The following is a 21,154-nucleotide window of genomic DNA, read 5'->3' on the forward strand; positions in this document are numbered from 1 at the left end:
CGATGCATAATTATCGCCAAGACCGCTAACTTTGTGAGAGCATAATTCCATAAGTTTTCCATGAAATTTCATTCTTTTGGTTTCATTACCATCGAAGAAAGATTATCATCTCGTAATTTTTTTTTTTAATTCTTCGACACTGCGAGCAAGTTTGCGAGCAAGGTTCTCGACAGTGAAAGGGTTAACTACGGAGTTCTGTTGCTATGAGTAGGCCGGTAAGTAAATTGGTCATTAGGCTTACTGTACGTACTGGTAGTGGGTTTGTGTCAACCATCTTTAGATATTGTTTTAACCCGTAAATGGTCCAAGCAGATCTACGTTCACATGTGTAGTGCTACAAAAGTAGATCTACGTTTTTTTTACATATTTTCAAATATAACAAAAAAAAACAGTAGATCTAAGTTTTTTTTACACATTTTCAAATGTAAAAAAACAAAAAGAAGATCTACTTTTTTTACATATTTTCAAATGTTGAAAAAACGTATACAGTGGACCCCCGCTTAACGATCAGCTCCCAATGTGACCAATTATGTAAGTGTATTTATTTAAGTGCGTTTGTACGTGTATGTTTGGGGGTCTGAAATGGACTAATTTACTTCACAATATTCCTTATGGGAACAAATTCGGTCAGTACTGGCACCTGAACATACTTCTGGAATAAAAAAATATCGTTAACCGGGGGTCCACTGTATATACGTTTGGACCGTTTATGGGTTAATGTCACCTTTGCACCATTTATAACATTTTTAGTATGTTAAAAATAGAACTAGGCACTAAAAACAATAAAAAAGTAAAATACGCATACTCAAATTACTTACCTGAAAATATTTGTAGTCATAATGTAAGGTGCGAGGCGAGTATTGTAGAAGGAAGAAGATGATGAGCAGAGAATGGAAGAGGTACAAAAGAGGTTCACTGTAATGAGGTTAGTGATGCGTCTCGGCATCAAGCAATCTCCAGGACTAAATACGGTGGAACCCCGAGTTTTGGCCATAATTCGTTCCAGAAGGCTGTTTGAGTGCCGTTACTGAACGAATTTGTTCCCATAAGGAATGATGTAAATTAGATTATTCCGTTTCAGACCCCCAAAAATACATTTACAAAAGCACTTGCAACAATACACTTACATAATTGGCCGAGTTATGAGCTGTACAAAACTCAAGGTACCACTGTATTTAGTCTATAAATTTGCGCTTTATTGTGCACCCCATAGTACAAGATAGTTAGAAGTGCAGCAGCGCTTGGAAGATGAAAAACGAGAAGAAAATTGAAGAAGTACAGAAGAAGTTCATTATAAAGGGGTTAGTTGGTGTGATGAATGGTTTTGAAAACCGACAAGTTGAAGAATTGAGACACATGTGCAACACATGGGGATCTTTATTGAACAAATGTTTCGCCACACAGCGGCTTCATCAGTACTATACCTGTAGCCACTGCTACAGCCCTGTGCTATACTTTCTACAAGATTGATGGACTGAACACATCGACTCCAGGCTGAGGGACTGATTACCTCAAACTCCTCCTCTCCTTATACCTTCCTGCTTTGTATTGGACTGATGAAGCCACTGTGTGGCAAAATGTTTCTTCAGTAAAAATTCCCATAGGTTAGCCGGTGTGTTTGTATGTGATTTTGCACTCTCGACATCTAAAAAATGATTAAACGAAGTGAACAAGTTATGTTAATGGTAATAATAATAATTATTGTTCTTATGATTATTATTACCATTGACATACCTTGTTCACTGAGTTTGATCATTTCTCAGATGCCACGAGAAATGCCGGGATATGCTGAGAATGCAAAATCAGATGAACACACCAACTAATCCCTTTATACTGAACTTCTTTTGTAATTCTTCCATTTTCCTCTTGTTTTTCCTCTTCCAAGCGCTGCTGCTCTTTAACTCTATCTTGTACTATGGGGTGCACAATAAAGTGCAAATTTATAGACTAAATATGATGTAGCATGTAATGAAAGTACAGTGGACCCCCGCATATCGCACGCATCGCATACCGTACAATCCGCATACCGCTCGCTTTTTTCGCAAAAGTTTTGCCTCGCATACCGCCCAAAAACCCGCTCACTGCCCTTCGTCCGAGACGCGTCCAATGTGTGGCCTGAGCCACGCTCACATGTTCCGCCGGTGGCATTGTTTACCAGCCAGCCTCCGCGGTAACATCCAAGCATACAATCGGAACATTTCGTATTATTACAGTGTTTTTGGTGATTTTTTCTGGAAAATAAGTGACCATGGGCCCCAAGAAAGCTTCTAGTGCCAACCCTACAGCAATAAGGGTGAGAATTACTATAGAGATGAAGAAAAAGATCATTGATAAGTATGAAAGTGGAGTGCGTGTCTCCGAGCTGGCCAGGTTGTATAATAAACCCCAATCAACCATCACTACTATTGGTGGTACAGCTGCTGCTGCTGCTGTACCACCGTCAGCTGCTGCTGCACTGTCAGCTGCTGCTGCACTGTCAGCTGCTGCTGCACTGTCAGCTGCTGCTGCACTGTCAGCTGCTGCTGCACTGTCAGCTGCTGCTGCTGTTGTACCACCGTCAGCTGCTGCTGTAGCATCGTCTGCTGCTGCTGTAGCATTGTCTGCTGCTGCTGTAGCATTGTCTGCTGCTGCTGTAGCATCGTCTGTTGCTGCTGTAGCATCGTCTGCTGCTGCTGTAGCATCGTCTGTTGCTGCTGTAGCATCGTCTGTTGCTGCTGTACCACCGTCAGCTGCTGCTGCTGCTGTAGCACCGTTGTTGGTGTGGCTTATTGAGAATACCAAGAAACAATTAACCCCAGAGGATTTTCCACCCAGGATAACCCAAAAAAGTCAGTGTCATCGAAGACTGTCTAACTTATTTCCATTGGGGTCCTTAATCTTGTCTCCCAGGATGCAACCCACACCAGTCGACTAACACCCAGGTGAACAGGGAAAAATGCCTGGAACTAGTGCTCATATTGGTGAATTTAAAGCCAGAAAAGGTTGGTTTGAGAGATTTAAGAATCGTAGTGGCATACACAGTGTGATAAGGCCTGTTCTGGAAGAAAATGCCAAACAGGACCTACAGTACTCAGGAGGAAAAGGCACTCCCAGGACACAGTGTCTCATCAGTCATCGCTGCATCTTCAATAAAGGTAAGTGTCATTTATTCTTCATTTAGTAGAGTAGTACATGCACAATATATATTGTGCATGTACTACTCTACTATTGTGCATGTATCCTTCTCTTTGTGTGTAGGAAAATGTATATTTCATGTGGTAAAATTTTTTTTTTCATACTTTTGGGTGTCTTGCACGGATTAATTTGATTTCCATTATTTCTTATGGGGAAAATTCATTCGCATACCGAACATTTCGCATAACAATCAGCCCTCTTGCACGGATTAAAGTCGCTATGCGGGGGTCCACTGTAGTTTGTTAGATTATGTATTGGTGGATAAAAGGTTTATGGGTAGGCTCCAGGATGTACATGTTTATAGAGGGGCAACTGATATATCGGATCATTATTTAGTTGTAGCTACAGTTAGAGTAAGAGGTAGATGGGAAAAGAGGAAGGTGGCAACAACAAGTAAGAGGGAGGTGAAAGTGTATAAACTAAGGGAGGAGGAAGTTCGGGAGAGATATAAGCGGCTATTGGCAGAAAGGTGGGCTAGTGCAAAGATGAGTAGTGGGAGGGTTGGAATAGTTTTAAAAATGCAGTATAGAATGTGGGGCAGAAGTTTGTGGTTATAGGAGGGTGGGGGCAGGAGGAAAGAGGAGTGATTGGTGGAATGACGAAGTAAAGGGTGTGATAAAAGAGAAAAAGGTAGCTTATGAGAGGTTTTTACAAAGCAGAAGTGTTATAAGAAGAGCAGAGTATATGGAGAGTAAAAGAAAGGTGAAGAGAGTGCAAAAGGAGAGCAGATGATAGAGTGGGAGAGGCACTGTCAAGAAATTTTAATGAAAATAAGAAAAAAATTTGGAGTGAGTTAAACAAGTTAAGAAAGCCTAGGGAAAGTATGGATTTGTCCGTTAAAATCAGAGTAGGGGAGTTAGTAGATGGGGAGAGGGAGGTATTGGGTAGATGGCGAGAATATTTTGAGGAACCTTTAAATGTTGAGGAAGAAAGGGAGGCGGTAATTTCATGCACTGGCCAGGGAGGTATACCATCTTTTAGGAGTGAAGAAGAGCAGAATGTAAGTGTGGTGGAGGTACATGAGGCATTACGTAGAATGAAAGGGGGTAAAGCAGCTGGAACTGATGGGATCATGACAGAAATGTTAAAAGCAGGGGGGGATATAGTGTTGGAGTGGTTGGTACTTTTGTTTAATAAATGTATGAAAGAGGGGAAGGTACCTAGGGATTGGCGGAGAGCATGTATAGTCCCTTTATATAAAGGGAAAGGGGACAAAAGAGATTGTAAAAATTATAGAGGAATAAGTTTACTGAGTATACCAGGAAAAGTATACGGTAGGGTTATAATTGAAAGAATTAGAGGTAAGACAGAATGTAGGATTGTGGATGAGCAAGGAGGCTTCAGAGTGGGTAGGGGATGTGTAGATCAAGTGTTTACATTTAAGCATATATGTGAACAGTATTTAGATAAAGGTAGGGAAGTTTTTATTGCATTTAGGGATTTAGAAAAGGCATATGATAGAGTGGATAGAGGAGCAATGTGGCAGATGTTGCAAGTATATGGAATAGGTGGTAAGTTACTAAATGCTGTAAAGAGCTTTTATGAGGATAGTGAGGCGGCTCAGGTTAGGGTGTGTAGAAGAGAGGGAGATTACTTCCCGGTAAAAGTAGGTCTTAGACAGGGATGTGTAATGTCACCATGGTTGTTTAATATATTTATAGATGGGGTTGTAAAAGAAGTAAATGCTAGGGTGTTCGGGAGAGGGGTAGGATTAAATTATGGGGAATCAAATTCAAAATGGGAATTGACACAGTTACTTTTTGCTGATGATACTGTGTTTATGGGAGATTCTAAAGAAAAATTGCAAAGGTTAGTAGATGAGTTTGAGAATGTGTGTAAAGGTAGAAAGTTGAAAGTGAACATAGAAAAGAGTAAGGTGATGAGGGTATCAAATGATTTAGATAAAGAAAAATTGGATATCAAATTGGGGAGGAGGAGTATGGAAGAAGTGAATGTTTTCAGATACTTGGGAGTTGACGTGTCGGCGGATGGATTTATGAAGGATGAGGTTAATCATAGAATTGATGAGGGAAAAAAGGTGAGTGGTGCATTGAGGTATATGTGGAGTCAAAAAAACGTTATCTATGGAGGCAAAGAAGGGAATGTATGAAGGTATAGTAGTACCAACACTCTTATATGGACGTGAAGCTTGGGTGGTAAATGCAGCAGCGAGGAGACGGTTGGAGGCAGTGGAGATGTCCTGTCTAAGGGCAATGTGTGGTGTAAATATTATGCAGAAAATTCGGAGTGTGGAAATTAGGAGAAGGTGTGGAGTTAATAAAAGCATTAGTCAGAGGGCAGAAGAGGGGTTGTTGAGGTGGTTTGGTCATTTAGAGAGAATGGATCAAAGTAGAATGACATGGAAAGCATATAAATCTATAGAGGAAGGAAGGAGGGGTAGGGGTCGTCCTCGAAAGGGTTGGAAAGAGGGGGTAAAGGAGGTTTTGTGGGCGAGGGGCTTGGACTTCCAGCAAGCGTGCATGAGCGTGTTAGATAGGAGTGAATGGAGACGAATGATACTTGGGACCTGACGATCTGTTGGAGTGTGAGCAGGGTAATATTTAGTGAAGGGATTCAGGGAAACCGGTTATTTTCATATAGTCGGACTTGAGTCCTGGAAATGGGAAGTACAATGCCTGCACTTTAAAGGAGGGGTTTGGGATATTGGCAGTTTGGAGGGATATGTTGTGTATCTTTATACGTATATGCTTCTAAACTGTTGTATTCTGAGCACCTCTGCAAAAGCAGTGATAATGTGTGAGTGTGGTGAAAGTGTTGAATGATGATGAAAGTATTTTCTTTTTGGGGATTTTCTTTCTTTTTTGGGTCACCCTGCCTCGGTGGGAGACGACCGACTTGTTGAAAAAAAAAAAAAAAATTCAGGGAAACCGGTTATTTTCATATAGTCGGACTTGAGTCCTGGAAATGGGAAGTACAATGCCTGCACTTTAAAGGAGGGGTTTGGGATATTGGCAGTTTGGAGGGATATGTTGTGTATCTTTATATGTATATGCTTCTAAACTGTTGTGTTCTGAGCACCTCTGCAAAAGCAGTGATAATGTGTGAGTGTGGTGAAAGTGTTGAATGATGATGAAAGTATTTTCTTTTTTGGGGATTTTCTTTCTTTTTTGGGTCACCCTGCCTCGGTGGGAGACGGCCGACTTGTTGAAAAAAAAAAAATGTAGTCCTGGAGATTGCTTGATGCTGAGTCGCATCACTAACCCCCAGAGTCGGCCTTATTAGGTGCAAGGCCCAATTAGGAACAATTTTGGTGGGCCCCATGTATGGAAGCAATCAAACTGTGCGTGTATAAAATGCATGCGAGTTAACCCCTTGACTGTTTCGGCCGTATATATACGTCTTACAAGCCAGTGTTTCAGACGTACAGTAGGGCCCCACTTATTCGGCAGGTTAGGTTCCAGGCTACTGCCGGAAAGCAGACTTCGTCGGAAAGGAGAACTCCATTTTTTCCATTTATAAATGCATATAAATGCCAGATAACACGTTTACACTAACATATATTAAGTTAGCAATAGAACTAGACATTAAAAAGTAAAACACACACAGTACACTCATTATTTACCTCAAAATATTTGTAGTGTTAATGTAGGGCAAAAGGTGAGTAGTATTTACTCTAAGAGGTCAGGTGTGGTAGCCCTCCTGGCCACCCCAAAGCTCAAAGCTCCCTAGAGCGATAAAATGCATATACAGTAGATGCATTATTTACCTTAAAATATTTGTAGTCTTTATGGTCTTAATGTACAGTGAGAGGTGAAAAGTATTTATTTGTAGAAAGTCATGTGGGAGGTATGGCATCCTGCCTGGCCGCTTATACCTACTACGACATTAAGCTCCCTAGAGCGATAAAATGCATATACAGTGGACCCCCGGTTTACGATATTATTTAATTCTAGACGTATGTTCAGGTGCCAGTACTGACCGAATTTGTTCCCATAAGGAATATTGTGAATTAGATTAGTCCATTTCAGACCCCCAAACATACACATACAAACGCACTTACATAAATACACTTACATAATTGGTCACATTGGGAGCTGATCATAAACCGGGGGTCCACTGTATAGTACACTCATTAATTATCTTAAAATATTTGTAGTCTTAATGTAGGATGAGAGTTGAGTTTTATTTGTATGAAGTTAGGTTGGGAAGTATGGGTAGCCAGGAAGGGCAGCCCTCCCCACCCCACCCACACATAATGTAAACCAACCAGATGAGCGCGTCTGGTTTTCGTCACAAGTCCTACAAGTTGCCTGGCTACCACAAGTCCTACAAGTTGCCTGGCTACCACAAGTCCTACAAGTTACCTGGCTACCACAAGTCCTACAAGTTGCCTGGCTACCACAAGTCCTACAAGTTGCCTGTCTACCACAAGTCTTACAAGTTGCCTGTCTACCACAAGTCCTACAAATTGCCTGTCTACCACAAGTCCTACAAGTTGCCTGTCTACCACAAGTCCTACAAGTTGCCTGTCTACCACAAGTCCTACAAGTTGCCTGGTTACCACAAGTTGCCTGGCTACCAAAAGTCCTTCAAGTTGCCTGTCTACCACAAGTCCTACAAGTTGCCTATCTACCACAAGTCCTACAAGTTGCCTGTCTACCACAAGTCCTACAAGTTGCCTGTCTACCACAAGTCCTACAAGTCACCTGGCTACCACATCTCATATTTATGTTAATTTATTTTACTCTGGGGTGTATTTAGATGGATTAAGCAAAATGTCTATTATTATTTTTTTTATTATCACACTGGCCGATTCCCACCAAGGCAGGGTGGCCCGAAAAAAAAAACTTTCACCATCATTCACTCCATCACTGTCTTGCCAGAAGGGTGCTTTACACTACAGTTTTTAAACTGCAACATTAACACCCCTCCTTCAGAGTGCAGGCACTGTACTTCCCATCTCCAGGACTCAAGTCCGGCCTGCCGGTTTCCCTGAACCCCTTCATAAATGTTACTCTGCTCACACTCCAACAGCACGTCAAGTATTAAAAACCATTTGTCTCCATTTACTCCTATCAAACACGCTCACGCATGCCTGCTGGAAGTCCAAGCCCCTCGCACACAAAACCTCCTTTACCCCCTCCTTCCAACCTTTCCTAGGCCGACCCCTACCCCGCCTTCCTTCCACTTTGACCGTGTTTTTGGATTAAAACAACGACTTTGCACTGTATTTTCATATGGTATTTATCCTTGTATTCTAGTTTTCCTGGTCTCATTTTATAGAATGGAAGACATATTACAGAAATTGAGATGATTTTGACTGGTTTTACAATGAAAAGTACCTTGAAATTGAGCTCAAAGTAGCAGCAATGTTCGATTTTTACGAAGTTCAAAAGTAAACAAATCGTGCCAAGCGTCCAATACACGTCAACTGGTGAGTCTAATATTCTTTCACGAGTGCGCTGATATTATTTATACCATTTCTACACTAATGCAGTAGTCTGCATAACAGTAAATCTTCTATTTTTTGTAAGAATAAAAATTCAAAGTGGAAAGCCAAAGAAATATTAGAGGGGCCTGGGGATGTGACTAACGAACAGAGAACTTGTTATTTTAGTGCCAGGAATGTCTTTCTTGTTTATTCTGGACCCTATTCAGAAATTGGCATCTTTTGAAATTTGTGTGAAATTGGCGAAATTGCTAAATTCTGACCACTTTATTGAATAGTTGAAATTGGTAAATGGGTGGTTTCTTGTACTCATTCGATAGAAAAAATGGAGTTGTAGCAAAATAGTTATGATTTTTGTTGACTAGTACACTGTAATTGGCCGAAAATAGGGCTCAAAGTGGGCAAAATCACCGATGCGTGAACATCGTCGAGACCGCTAACTTCGCGAGAGCATAATTCCGTAAGTTTTCCATCAAATTTCATACTTTTGGTGTAATTATGATCGGGAAAAGATTCTCTATCTTTTCATAAGAAAAAATAATTTTTATTTTTTTTTTAATTTGGAGACCCTGAGAACAAGTCTCGGAGAGGACCTGGGGACCCTGAAAGGGTTAAACTCCTGCTGATTTCAGATTCAGTGGACATAATCAGCAAACTGTTCAAACGTTCTTGCTGAGCTGATGATCTCAAGTTTTGATCAGTTTCAGCTTGGAAAAACTCCTTTCTCCACAGTCACTGGGATTGTCAAGAAAATCCGAAGAGCAATAAGTAAATTTAGAAATGCGGTAGACCTGTTGTTGCAAGGAAGGAATTCAAGCATTTTCATGGGGTCTTTAATCTTTGACAGCAGAATTGACTTTAGGCCAAGCCCATGATGACACTCTTCAGGTCACTTGTTCAGTATAGGCTGGAATATTGCTGCACACTAACAGCACCTTTCAAGGCAGGTGAAATTGCTGACCTAGAAAATGTACAGAGAACCTTCACGGCGCGCATAACGGAGATAAAACACCTCAATTACTGGGAGCGCTTGAGGTTCCTAAACCTGTATTCCCTGGAATGCAGGCGGGAGAGATATATGATTATATACACCTGGAAAATCCTAGAAGGACTAGTACTGAACTTGCACACGAAAATCACTCACTACGAAAGCAAAAGACTTGGCAGACGATGCAACATCCCCCCAATGAAAAGCAGGGGTGTCACTAGCACGTTAAGAGACCATACAATAAGTGTCAGGGGCCCGAGACTGTTCAACTGCCTCCCAGCATACATAAGGGGGATTACCAACAGACCCCTGGCAGTCTTCAAGCTGGCACTGGACAAGCACCTAAAGTCGGTTCCTGACCAGCCGGGCTGTGGCTCGTACGTTGGTTTGCGTGCAGCCAGCAGCAACAGCCTGGTTGATCAGGCTCTGATCCACCAGGAGGCCTGGTCACAGACCGGGCCGGGGGGGCGTTGACCCCCAGAACTCTCTCCAGGTAAACTCTCCATTGCCTCGCAAAGCATGTATCCATCTTCTTCAGCCAGTTTTGTGGCTTTAACTTGATGTTTTCCCTGTGCCACCTTGACCTCTGTCAGTGCCATTTCTAGATCTGCTGCACATTTTTGTATGGTGTCCTTAGACAGGTCCTGAAAAATGCAAAAGAATTCCAATAAATTTTGATACTTTCAGTTCAAACCGTGACTCGAGTGGCAGTGCTTTATCTACAACTTAAGAACATAAGAAAGAAAGAACACTGCAGCAGGCCTTCTGACCCGTGCGAAGCAGGTCCATGTCCTCCCCCCCCATCCCCGGATTAGCCCAATGACCCACCTAATCAGGTCACTTCCACTTAAGGAAGTGACTCTGAAGGCTGTTTTTGGATTTGGCAAAGGTTTATCTGCAGACTCGTGCTATTTTTAATGTCCGATGTCGGGTGCAATTGTTTGTCTCTGTCAGGTGTTCTTGCAGTTGACTGGTCATGCTTCATTTAACCTTGTTAACCTCTTCAGTATCGGTCCCGTATTATTACGACTTTGAAGCTGGTGTTGGTCCCTTAATACAGTGGACCCCCGCATACCGGACGCATCGCATACCGTACAATCCGCATACCGGACGCTTTGATCGCAAAAATTTTGCCTCGCATACCGCCCAAAAACCCGCTCACCGCCCTTCGTCCGAGACGCGTCCAATGTGCGGCCTGAGCCACGCTCACATGTTCCGCCGGTGGCATTGTTTACCAGCCAGCCTCCGCGGTAGCATCCAAGCATACAATCGGAACATTTCGTATTATTACAGTGTTTTTGGTGATTTTTTCTGGAAAATAAGTGACCATGGGCCCCAAGAAAGCTTCTAGTGCCAACCCTACAGCAATAAGGGTCAGAATTACTATGGAGATAAAGAAAAAGATCATTGATAAGTATGAAAGTGGAGTGCGTGTCTCCGAGCTGGCCAGGTTGTATAATAAACCCCAATCAACCATCGCTACTATTGGTGGTACAGCTGCTGCTGCTGCTGCTGCTGTACCACCGTCAGCTGCTGCTGCACTGTCAGCTGCTGCTGCACTGTCAGCTGCTGCTGCACTGTCAGCTGCTGCTGCACTGTCAGCTGCTGCTGCACTGTCAGATGCTGCTGCTGTACCACCGTCAGCTGCTGCTGCTGCTGTAGTACCGTCTGCTGCTGCTGCTGCAGCATCGTCTGCTGCTGCTGTAGCATCGTCTGCTGCTGCTGTAGCATCGTCTGTTGCTGCTGTAGCATCGTCTGTTGCTGCTGTACCACCGTCAGCTGCTGCTGCTGCTGCTGTAGCATCGTCTGCTGCTGCTGTAGCATCGTCTGTTGCTGCTGTAGCATCGTCTGTTGCTGCTGTACCACCGTCAGCTGCTGCTGCTGCTGTAGCATCGTCTGCTGCTGCTGCTGCTGCTGTAGCATCGTCTGCTGCTGCTGTAGCATCGTCTGTTGCTGCTGTAGCATCGTCTGTTGCTGCTGTACCACCGTCAGCTGCTGCTGCTGCTGTACCACCGTTGTTGGTGTGGCTTATTGAGAATACCAAGAAACAATTAACCCCAGAGGATTTGCCACCCAGGATAACCCAAAAAAGTCAGTGTCATCGAAGACTGTCTTAACTTATTTCCATTGGGGTCCTTAATCTTCTCTCCCAGGATGCAACCCACACCAGTCGACTAACACCCAGGTGAACAGGGAAAATGCCTGGAACTAGTGCTCATATTGGTGAATTTAAAGCCAGCAAAGGTTGGTTTGAGAGATTTAAGAATCGTAGTGGCATACACAGTGTGATAAGGCCTGTTCTGGAAGAAAATGCCAAACAGGACCTACAGTACTCAGGAGGAAAAGGCACTCCCAGGACACAGTGTCTCATCAGTCATTGCTGCATCTTCAATAAAGGTAAGTGTCATTTATTCTTCATTTAGTAGAGTAGTACATGCACAATATATATTGTGCATGTACTACTCTACTATTGTGCATGTATCCTTCTCTTTGTGTGTAGGAAAATGTATATTTCATGTGGTAAAATTTTTTTTTCATACTTTTGGGTGTCTTGCACGGATTAATTTGATTTCCATTATTTCTTATGGGGAAAATTCATTCGCATACCGAACATTTCGCATAACAGCCAGCCCTCTTGCACGGATTAAGGTCGCTATGCGGGGGTCCACTGTACTATGCTAAAATTCTAGTGACTCCAAATCTGGTTGGAGAAAGCTAGTAAGCTTGTGAGAGAATGAGTCTGTGTGGTCAGTGTGCACAATACACCCTGTCAACTAATTACACAAATACCACCTGGTGGTTCACACTTACACTCACTCACCCATTTTACCATAAACAGAAATATCAATCTCAATCTTAAAATAATGAATCCTAACTAGTCATAAGTTGGCCTGTGATACTCCAATACTGAAACTATGTATAGTGCCAAAACAAAAGCATTCACATTGCTAAACTCACAAACTAGTATTTAGTCACTTAGCCATAATACCAACTTACCTCATAATTTGTAATATTTTAAATTTAAGAATTAATCTAAGTCTGCCCGAAATGCCTAGCCATGCTAGGTGTCCTAGTGGTACACTCTGTAATTAGTATTTTACTACATGTAAACCACACAATAACCAAATTCTGTAAACTCAGCATTGTAATCCTTATAGAGAATAAACTTTGAATTTTAATTTTAATATACAAAAAATCCTGAAGCATGCAGTGCATAATGAGAAAAAAAAAAGACTGTGATTTTGGTTTAAAACGGTGATTTTGCAGTGTATTTTTGTATGGCTTTTATGGTTGTATTCTTGTTTTCTTGATCTCATTTGATAGAATGGAAGATAATTTACAGAAATATAGAGATGATTTTCAATTGTTTACAGAATAAAAGCTTGAAATTGAGCTCAAAGTATTGGAAATATTCGATTTTTGCCAATGTTCAAGAGTAAACAAATTATGTCATGTGTCCAATACACACCATCTGGTAGGCCTAATATGCAGTCACAAATGTGCTGATATTATTTATACAATTATTACAATAATTCACTAGCCTCCATAACAGTAAATCTTCTATATTTGGGGAATAAAAATTCAAAATGAAAAGCAAGTGTGATATAAGAGAGGCTCGGAGATGTGACTAATGAACAGAGAAAATGTTGTTTTAGTGCCAGGAATGTCTGCATTGTTTATTCTGGACCCTGTTTTGAAATTGACCTTTCCTGAATTTTGTGTGAAATTGGGCAAATTAGTAATTTCAAATAGATAAATGGGCAGTTTCTTGTTGTCACTCGATAGAATAAAAGTAGTACTAGTGAAATAGCTGTGAGTTCGATCAACTGAAACAGTGGAATTGGCCCAAAATAGGGCTCAAAGTGGGTGAAATTACCTATGTGTAAATACCGCCAAGACCACTAACTTTTCAAGAGCGTAATTCTGTAGGTTTTCTATCATATTTCGTACTTTTGGTTTCATTACCTTCAGAAAAGCATTATCATTTCATAAGATTTTTCTTTTGTTTTTAAATTCTTTGACCCTGGGAGCAAGTTTGTGATCAGAGGTTGCGACACTCAAAGGGTTAAGTGCACAGATTTCTGTATTGCAAATAAGCATTGCTGTAATTTCGTATGCAGGCATTTGTGTGTTCTTGAGCTCCAATGCTTAACCCTTTCAGGGTCCAAGGCCCAAATCTGGAGTCACACACCAGTGTCCAAGAATTTAAAAAAAAAAAAATTGTTATTTTTTCTTATGAAATCGTAGAGAATCTTTTTGTGAAGGTAATAAAACAAAAAGTACGAAATTCGGTGGAAAATTGACGAAATTATGCTCTCGCGAATTTTGATGTCTCAGCGATATTTACGAATCGGCGATTTTGCCGACTTTGACTCCCATTTTAGGCCAATTACATTATTCCAATCAACCAAATTCTTAGCTATTTCACTAGTATTACTTCTATTCTATCGATTGAGCACAAGAAATTGCCAAGTCAACTGTTTCAACTACAAAATAAAGTGATCGGAAATTGTTAATTTGGCCAATTTAACACAAAGTTCAAAATATTCCAATTTCAAAATAGGGTCCAGAATGAACAATGTAGGTATTCCTGGCACTAAACTAACATTTCCTCTGTTCATTAGTTATGTTTTGAGGCTTTACAAATAAATTCCATTTTGATTTTTTATTCACATAATGAATTTTTATTCACACCAAAAAATAGAAGATTTACTGTTATGCAATACTGTAATGATTGTATAAATATCATCACCATATTTGTGAATGTATATTAGACCCACCAGCTGACGTGTATTAGACGTGTGAGGTCGTTTGTTTACTCTTGAATATCGGCAAAAATTTAACATTTCTGCTACTTTGAGCTCAGTTTCAAGCCATTTCCAGTGCTAAAACCAATCAAAATCATCTCTATTTCTGTAATATGTCTTCCATTCTATCAAATGAGACCAAGAAATCGCAAATACATCTATAAAAAACATACGAAAAAACACTACAAAGTTGCTGTTTTAATCGAAAAATCATGATTTCATTTTTTTTCTCTCATTATACACAGTGTGCTGCAGGATCTGTTTTATGTGGTGCACACATACCACATAGATGTATTCTCTCATATCTAGGCCCAAATGTACCACTCACAGTTTATCAGAGTGAGCTGAGCTCATGGCGTAGATCTACGGTTTGGACCCTGAACGTAAAGCCGTAGATCTACGGGACGGACCCTGAAAGGGTTAATAACCAGGCACTTTCTCCTACATACTTCTTGTCTCATCCTCCACATGATATAATGTACACTTGTGCACTCCTTGAAGGATCTTTCTGGTGTTACTGCATCAAGTCTTCGAAGAGTTTGTGACTATTTTGATGGCCTGCTTGTTAAATGCTTTGGTCACATTAAATCCCACATTGCCTGTTGACAAAACGATGAATCTGGTTGGTCTTTACTTCTGCTGCTGTGTCATCGTTTGCTCCATGGAGTGTTTTTGTAGCACATTCCCAGCAGTCTTGTGTAAAGTGTTGAGGGAAGCGTTGTGAAGTGAGAGTACGAGTGATCTATGCACATTCTTCCTCTAAAAACTGGGGACTGGAGATTGTGAAGGCTCAGAGGAAGAGGCCTAGGACTACAGGTGCTCCACCATAAGTAATAAATATCGTAAGTCATATATGAATATAAGAACATAAGAAAGGAGGAACACTGCAGCAAGCCTGTTGGCCCATACTAGGCAGGTCCTTTTCAAGATTGAGACACTTATGCAGCATATGGGAATCTTTATTCAGGAAACGTTTCGCCACACAGTGGCTTCATCAGTCCAATACAAAGAGGAAGGCGTAAGGAGAGGAGGAGAATGAGGTAATCAGTCCCTCAACCTGGTGTCGATGTGTTCAGTCCATCAATCTCAGAGGAAGAGGCCTAGGACTACAGGTGCTCCACCATAAGTAATAAATATCGTAAGTCATATATGAATATGATATGATAAATAAGTCAATAAATAACTACTGACACTGTAAAAGCAAATAAATAATTACTGTAACTAGCTAAATACCAGTATTGAAAAGTCAATAAGTGAATACATGTTAGGGACTTGCTGTCTTTATGCTGGGTAATTAAGTTTATGCTGGGTAATTAAGTTTATGCTGGGTAATTAAGTTTATGCTGGGTAATTAAGTTTATGCTGGGTAATTAAGTTTATGCTGGGTAATTAAGTTTATGCTGGGTAATTAAGTTTATGCTGGGTAATTAAGTTTATGCTGGGTAATTAAGTTTATGCTGGGTAATTAAGTTTATGCTAGGTAATTGAGTTTATGCTGGGTAATTGAGTTTATGCTGGGTAATTGAGTTTATGCTGGGTAATTGAGTTTATGCTGGGTAATTGAGTTTATGCTGGGTAATTAAGTTTATGCTGGGTAATTAAGTTTATGCTGGGTAATTAAGTTTATGCTGGGTAATTAAGTTTATGCTGGGTAATTAAGTGTATGCTGGGTAATTAAGTGTATGCTGGGTAATTAAGTGTATGCTGGGTAATTAAGTTTATGCTGGGTAATTAAGTTTATGCTGGGTAATTAAGTTTATGCTGGGTAATTAAGTTTATGCTGGGTAATTAAGTTTATGCTGGGTAATTAAGTTTCTTCTTCAGAATAATTGGTTTTGCACTATCATAAAGTCGAACCATTGTAAGACAAACCATCGTAAGTCGAGGAGCACCTGTAGTTAGTGGTCCAAGTTGGACCACTATGTCATCTTAAGTTTCATTCTTCTGTGTGCGGATTGTGTATAGACTACTCTGCTCGTCTAGACGCCATAACGAGAGTAACAGTGCGAGGGATCATTGTAGTGAGGAGGTTCAAATCTTGACTTGAGAGTTTACTGTCGCCTCTCTGTAATCGAAGGTCTAGAAAAAGTAGCTGGTCATTCCTTCTTCAGTGTGAGTTTAATTGTAAGTAATAATGTTGACGGAGCTAGGGATGCCACGTGTCTTTGATGTACCCTTGATGATTTGCAAGAGTTTTTCTACTCCCGGAATCCAGTTACGGACCAGGCTGGTCTGGTGCTTGCTTGGTCAACCAGGCTATTGCTGTTAGTGATCTGCTGACATATCCATCATAGCCTGGTTGATCTGGCACCTGGTGAAGATATTTGTCCAGCTTCCTCTTAAAGACTTCTACACTTGTCCCAGCAGTGTTTCTGATATTTTCTGGCAAGATGTTGAATAATCAGGGACGGAACCACAGATATGTTGATACAGCGTTCTCTTATTGTGCTCATTGCATGACTGCTCTTCACTGGGTTTATTTTGTATGTTGACCTCCTCTCATTCCACGAACTCAGATTAAGCCATAATAAACCACTGTCAACAAACAAACAGAAGAAAAAAACGGTATCGTACCTGGAACAATGCACTAATACCCTGCATGCACGAGGAAGGAACTTACAACAACGATTTGGTCCAGCTTGAACCATTTTTAGTGCAACTCGTATATGGTTCAAGTCAGACCGAAATGTTGTCATAATCTTCTTGGTCCGATGTGCTGTTTATTTGTGTGCTGAACAAATGATGGTCAAGCGGCGGTAGAAAGATGGACCTGTCAATTTTGGGGGTTACGTTTTGAGCCTCTCTGCCACTTGACCGAATTGAGGATAGCCAAAATTGAGTGGATTTCCAAGTCTTGCAGACTCAACTTGTCTACAACTGAGCTGAGTGTACGAACCTACCGCTGACCCCAGTAATTGTTTGTACATTTAATAAGAGTACTCTAAACACATTTTATACACATTGCAATAAACATCGAAAATGAAGCAGTTTACAGCACAGTTTAACAAATGGATTTAGCCTATGATTTGCAGTGGATTTTACCTGTAACCTAGCTAGTGGATTTTACTTATAACCTAGCCAGTGGATTTTACTTATAACCTAGCTAGTGGATTTTACTTATAACCTAGACAATGAATTTTACTTATAACCTAGCCAGTGGATTTTACTTATAACCTAGCTAGTGGATTTTACTTATAACCTAGCTAGTGGATTTTACTTATAACCTAGCTAGTGGATTTTACTTATAATCTAGCCAATGGATTTTACTTATAACCTAGCCAGTGGATTTTACTTATAACCTAGCTAGTGGATTTTACTTATAACCTAGCTAGTGGATTTTACTTATAACCTAGCTAGTGGATTTTACTTATAACCTAGCTAGTGGATTTTACTTATAACCTAGCCAATGGATTTTACTTATAACCTAGCCAGTGGATTTTACTTATAACCTAGCTAGTGGATTTTACTTATAACCTAGCTAGTGGATTTTACTTATAACCTAGCTAGTGGATTTTACTTATAACCTAGCCAATGGATTTTACTTATAACCTAGCCAGTGGATTTTACTTATAACCTAGCTAGTGGATTTTACTTATAACCTAGCTAGTGGATTTTACTTATAACCTAGCTAGTGGATTTTACTTATAACCTAGCTAGTGGATTTTACTTATAACCTAGCTAGTGGATTTTACTTATAACCTAGCTAGTGGATTTTACTTATAACCTAGCCAGTGGATTTTACTTATAACCTAGCTAGTGGATTTTACTTATAACCTAGCTAGTGGATTTTACTTATAACCTAGCCAATGGATTTTACTTATAACCTAGCCAGTGGATTTTACTTATAACCTAGCTAGTGGATTTTACTTATAACCTAACTAGTGGATTTTACTTATAACCTAGCTAGTGGATTTTACTTATAACCTAACTAGTGGATTTTACTTATAACCTAGCCAGTGGATTTTACTTATAACCTAGCTAGTGGATTTTACTTATAACCTAGCTAGTGGATTTTACTTATAACCTAGCCAGTGGATTTTGCTTATAACCTAGCCAGTGGATTTTACTTATAACCTAGCCAGTGGATTTTACTTATAACCTAGCTAGTGGATTTTACTTATAACCTAGCCAGTGGATTTTACTTATAACCTAGCCAGTGGATTTTACTTATAACCTAGCTAGGGGATTTTACTTATAACCTAGCCAGTGAATTTTACTTATAACCTAGCCAGTGGATTTTACTTATAACCTAGCTAGTGGATTTTACTTATAACCTAGCCAGTGGATTTTACTTATAACCTAGCTAGTGGATTTTACTTATAACCTAGCTAGTGGATTTTACTTATAATGTAGCCAGTGGATTTTACTTATAACCTAGCCAGTGGATTTTACTTATAACCTAGCCAGTGGATTTTACTTATAACCTAGCTAGTGGATTTTACTTATAACCTAGCTAGTGGATTTTACTTATAATGTAGCCAGTGGATTTTACTTATAACCTAGCCAGTGGATTTTACCTATAACCTAGCCAGTGGATTTTGCCTATAATCTTAACCCTTTGAGGGTCCAGACCCCAAACTTGAAAATTCCCCACAGGGCCCAAAGAATTTTCAAAAAAAAAAAAAAGAAGACTTTTCCTATAAAATAGTAGAGAATCTTTTTCTGAATGTAATCAAACAAAAAGTATAAAATTTGATAAAAAGCTGATGAAATTACACTCCTGTGAATTTTGCTATCAGTGATATTTACACATCAGCGATTTTGCCCACTTTGAGTCCTATTTTTGGCTAATTACATTGTTCCATTAGACCAAATTCTTAGCTATTTCACTAGCAAGTGTTTCATTTTATCTACTGAGCACAAGAAATCGCCCAACTAACTGTTTCAACTACCAGGAAAGTGATCGGATATTGGTAATTTGGCCAATTTCACACACAGTTCAAAATATTCCAGTTTCAAAATAGGATCCAGTCTGTATCAGTCTGTAGTGGAAGGAAGGCGGGGTAGGGGTCGGCCTAGGGAATGTTGGAGGGAGGGGGTAAAGGAAGTTTTGTGTGCTAGGGGCTTGGACTTCCAGCAGGCATGCGTGAGCGTGTTTGATAGGAGTGAATGGAGACAAATGGTTTTTAATACTTGACGTGCTGTTGGAGTGTGAGCAAAGTAACATTTATGAAGGGGTTCAGGGAAACCGGCAGGCCGGACTTGAGTCCTGGAGATGGGAAGTACAGTGCCTGCACTCTGAAGGAGGGGTGTTAATGTTGCAGTTTAAAAACTGTAGTGTAAAGCACCCTTCTGGCAAGACAGTGATGGAGTGAATGATGGTGAAAGTTTTTCTTTTTCGGGCCACCCTGCCTTGGTGGGAATCGGCCAGTGTGATAATAATAATAAATATAAACAATGCAGGCATTCCTGGCACTAAAATAACATTTCCTCTTTTTCTTAGTCATGTTTCCGGACTTTACACATAATTCCATTTTGATTTTTTATTCACAAAGAATTTCTATGCACACCAAAAAATAGAAGATTTACTGTTATGCAGTATTGTAATAATTATATAAATAATATCAGTGCATTCATAAACGCAAATTAGACCCACCAACTGACATGTATTGGATGTAGGATGTGATTCGTTTACTCTTGAACAACAGCAAAAATCGAACATTTTCACTACTTTGAGCTCAATTTCAAGCTATTTTCAGCACTATACCAATCAAAATCTATGTAAAATATTTTCCATTCTATCAAATGAGACCAAGAAACTGCAAATACAACAACAAAACCCATACGAAATTACACCGTAAAGTTGCTGTTTTATTCCAAAAAACAGTTGCAATTTTTTTTTCTCGTGCACTGTGTGTTGTTTCATATAGTGCACATTTACTACATAGATGCATTCTCTCATATCTAGGCCCAAATTTATTGCTCACAGCTTACTTGAGTGAGCTGAGCTTATGACGTAGTACTACGGCTTGGACACTGGCTTCAAAGCCGTAGAACTACGGGACAGACCCTCAAATGGTTAAGTGTGATAGATGAAGTGGGTGGCCCAGCATAATGAGGTTAACACCGTAATTATTTACAGACTGTGACAATGGTGTGAGCGGTGACAAGGCGAAGGAGCTGGTACACCAAGCCACTGACCTGATCTACGGCGGTGAGGACCTGGGTCCTGAGTCTATCAGACTCTCGGTACAGCGGACTCAGGCTGAGATATGCCGCATCGCTGCCGTCCTGGAGAAGGGAGAGTACGATTTTGATGGTACTCTGGAGGAGAGGGTGAGATATGTTGTTTATTATGGCTGTAGTGAACTGTACTCTTTGATGCATTGCGATAATCGGTGGTAATTTTCAGTAATATGATGATTAGTGATAACCTTTAGTAATATTATGATAATTAGTGATAATCTTTAATAATCTTAGATTATGTTAGAGCCTTCACTTAAGCCATAGTCCATCAAGTAAACGATAATATTCGTGAGATGTTTACAAGAGTTTACCTGTCTGGTTAACTAGGTTGTTGTTGCTGGTACTAGTAGTCCTGGATCCGGCTTGCCTTGTCAAGCAATCATTGTATTATGTCATAGTCATAGTATTGTGTATTGTTACAGTCATGATATTGTGTGTTGTGTATTGTTGCAATGGTCGTGGTATTGTGTTGTGTATTGTTGCAGACAATGGTATTGTGTGTTGTGTATTGTTGCAGTCACGATGATATGTGTTGTGTATTATTGCAGTCATGGTATTGTGTTGTTGCAGACATTGGTATTGTGTGTT

General features: G+C 40.2%; 1 protein-coding gene across 1 annotated transcript in view; it reads left to right on the forward strand.

Annotated features, from left to right (window-relative positions):
- Positions 1–21,154, forward strand: part of LOC128702553 (dynactin subunit 1-like) — a 236,683-nt gene that overhangs the window by 174,094 nt on the left and 41,435 nt on the right. The window contains exon 20 of the mRNA XM_070105266.1: positions 20,463–20,656. Coding sequence (XP_069961367.1) covers positions 20,463–20,656 — 194 coding nt within the window. The remainder of the gene's footprint in view (positions 1–20,462; positions 20,657–21,154) is intronic.

The sequence above is a fragment of the Cherax quadricarinatus genome, chromosome 98 (genome assembly GCF_038502225.1).
Source record: "Cherax quadricarinatus isolate ZL_2023a chromosome 98, ASM3850222v1, whole genome shotgun sequence".
Taxonomy (NCBI): Eukaryota; Metazoa; Arthropoda; class Malacostraca; order Decapoda; family Parastacidae; genus Cherax; species Cherax quadricarinatus.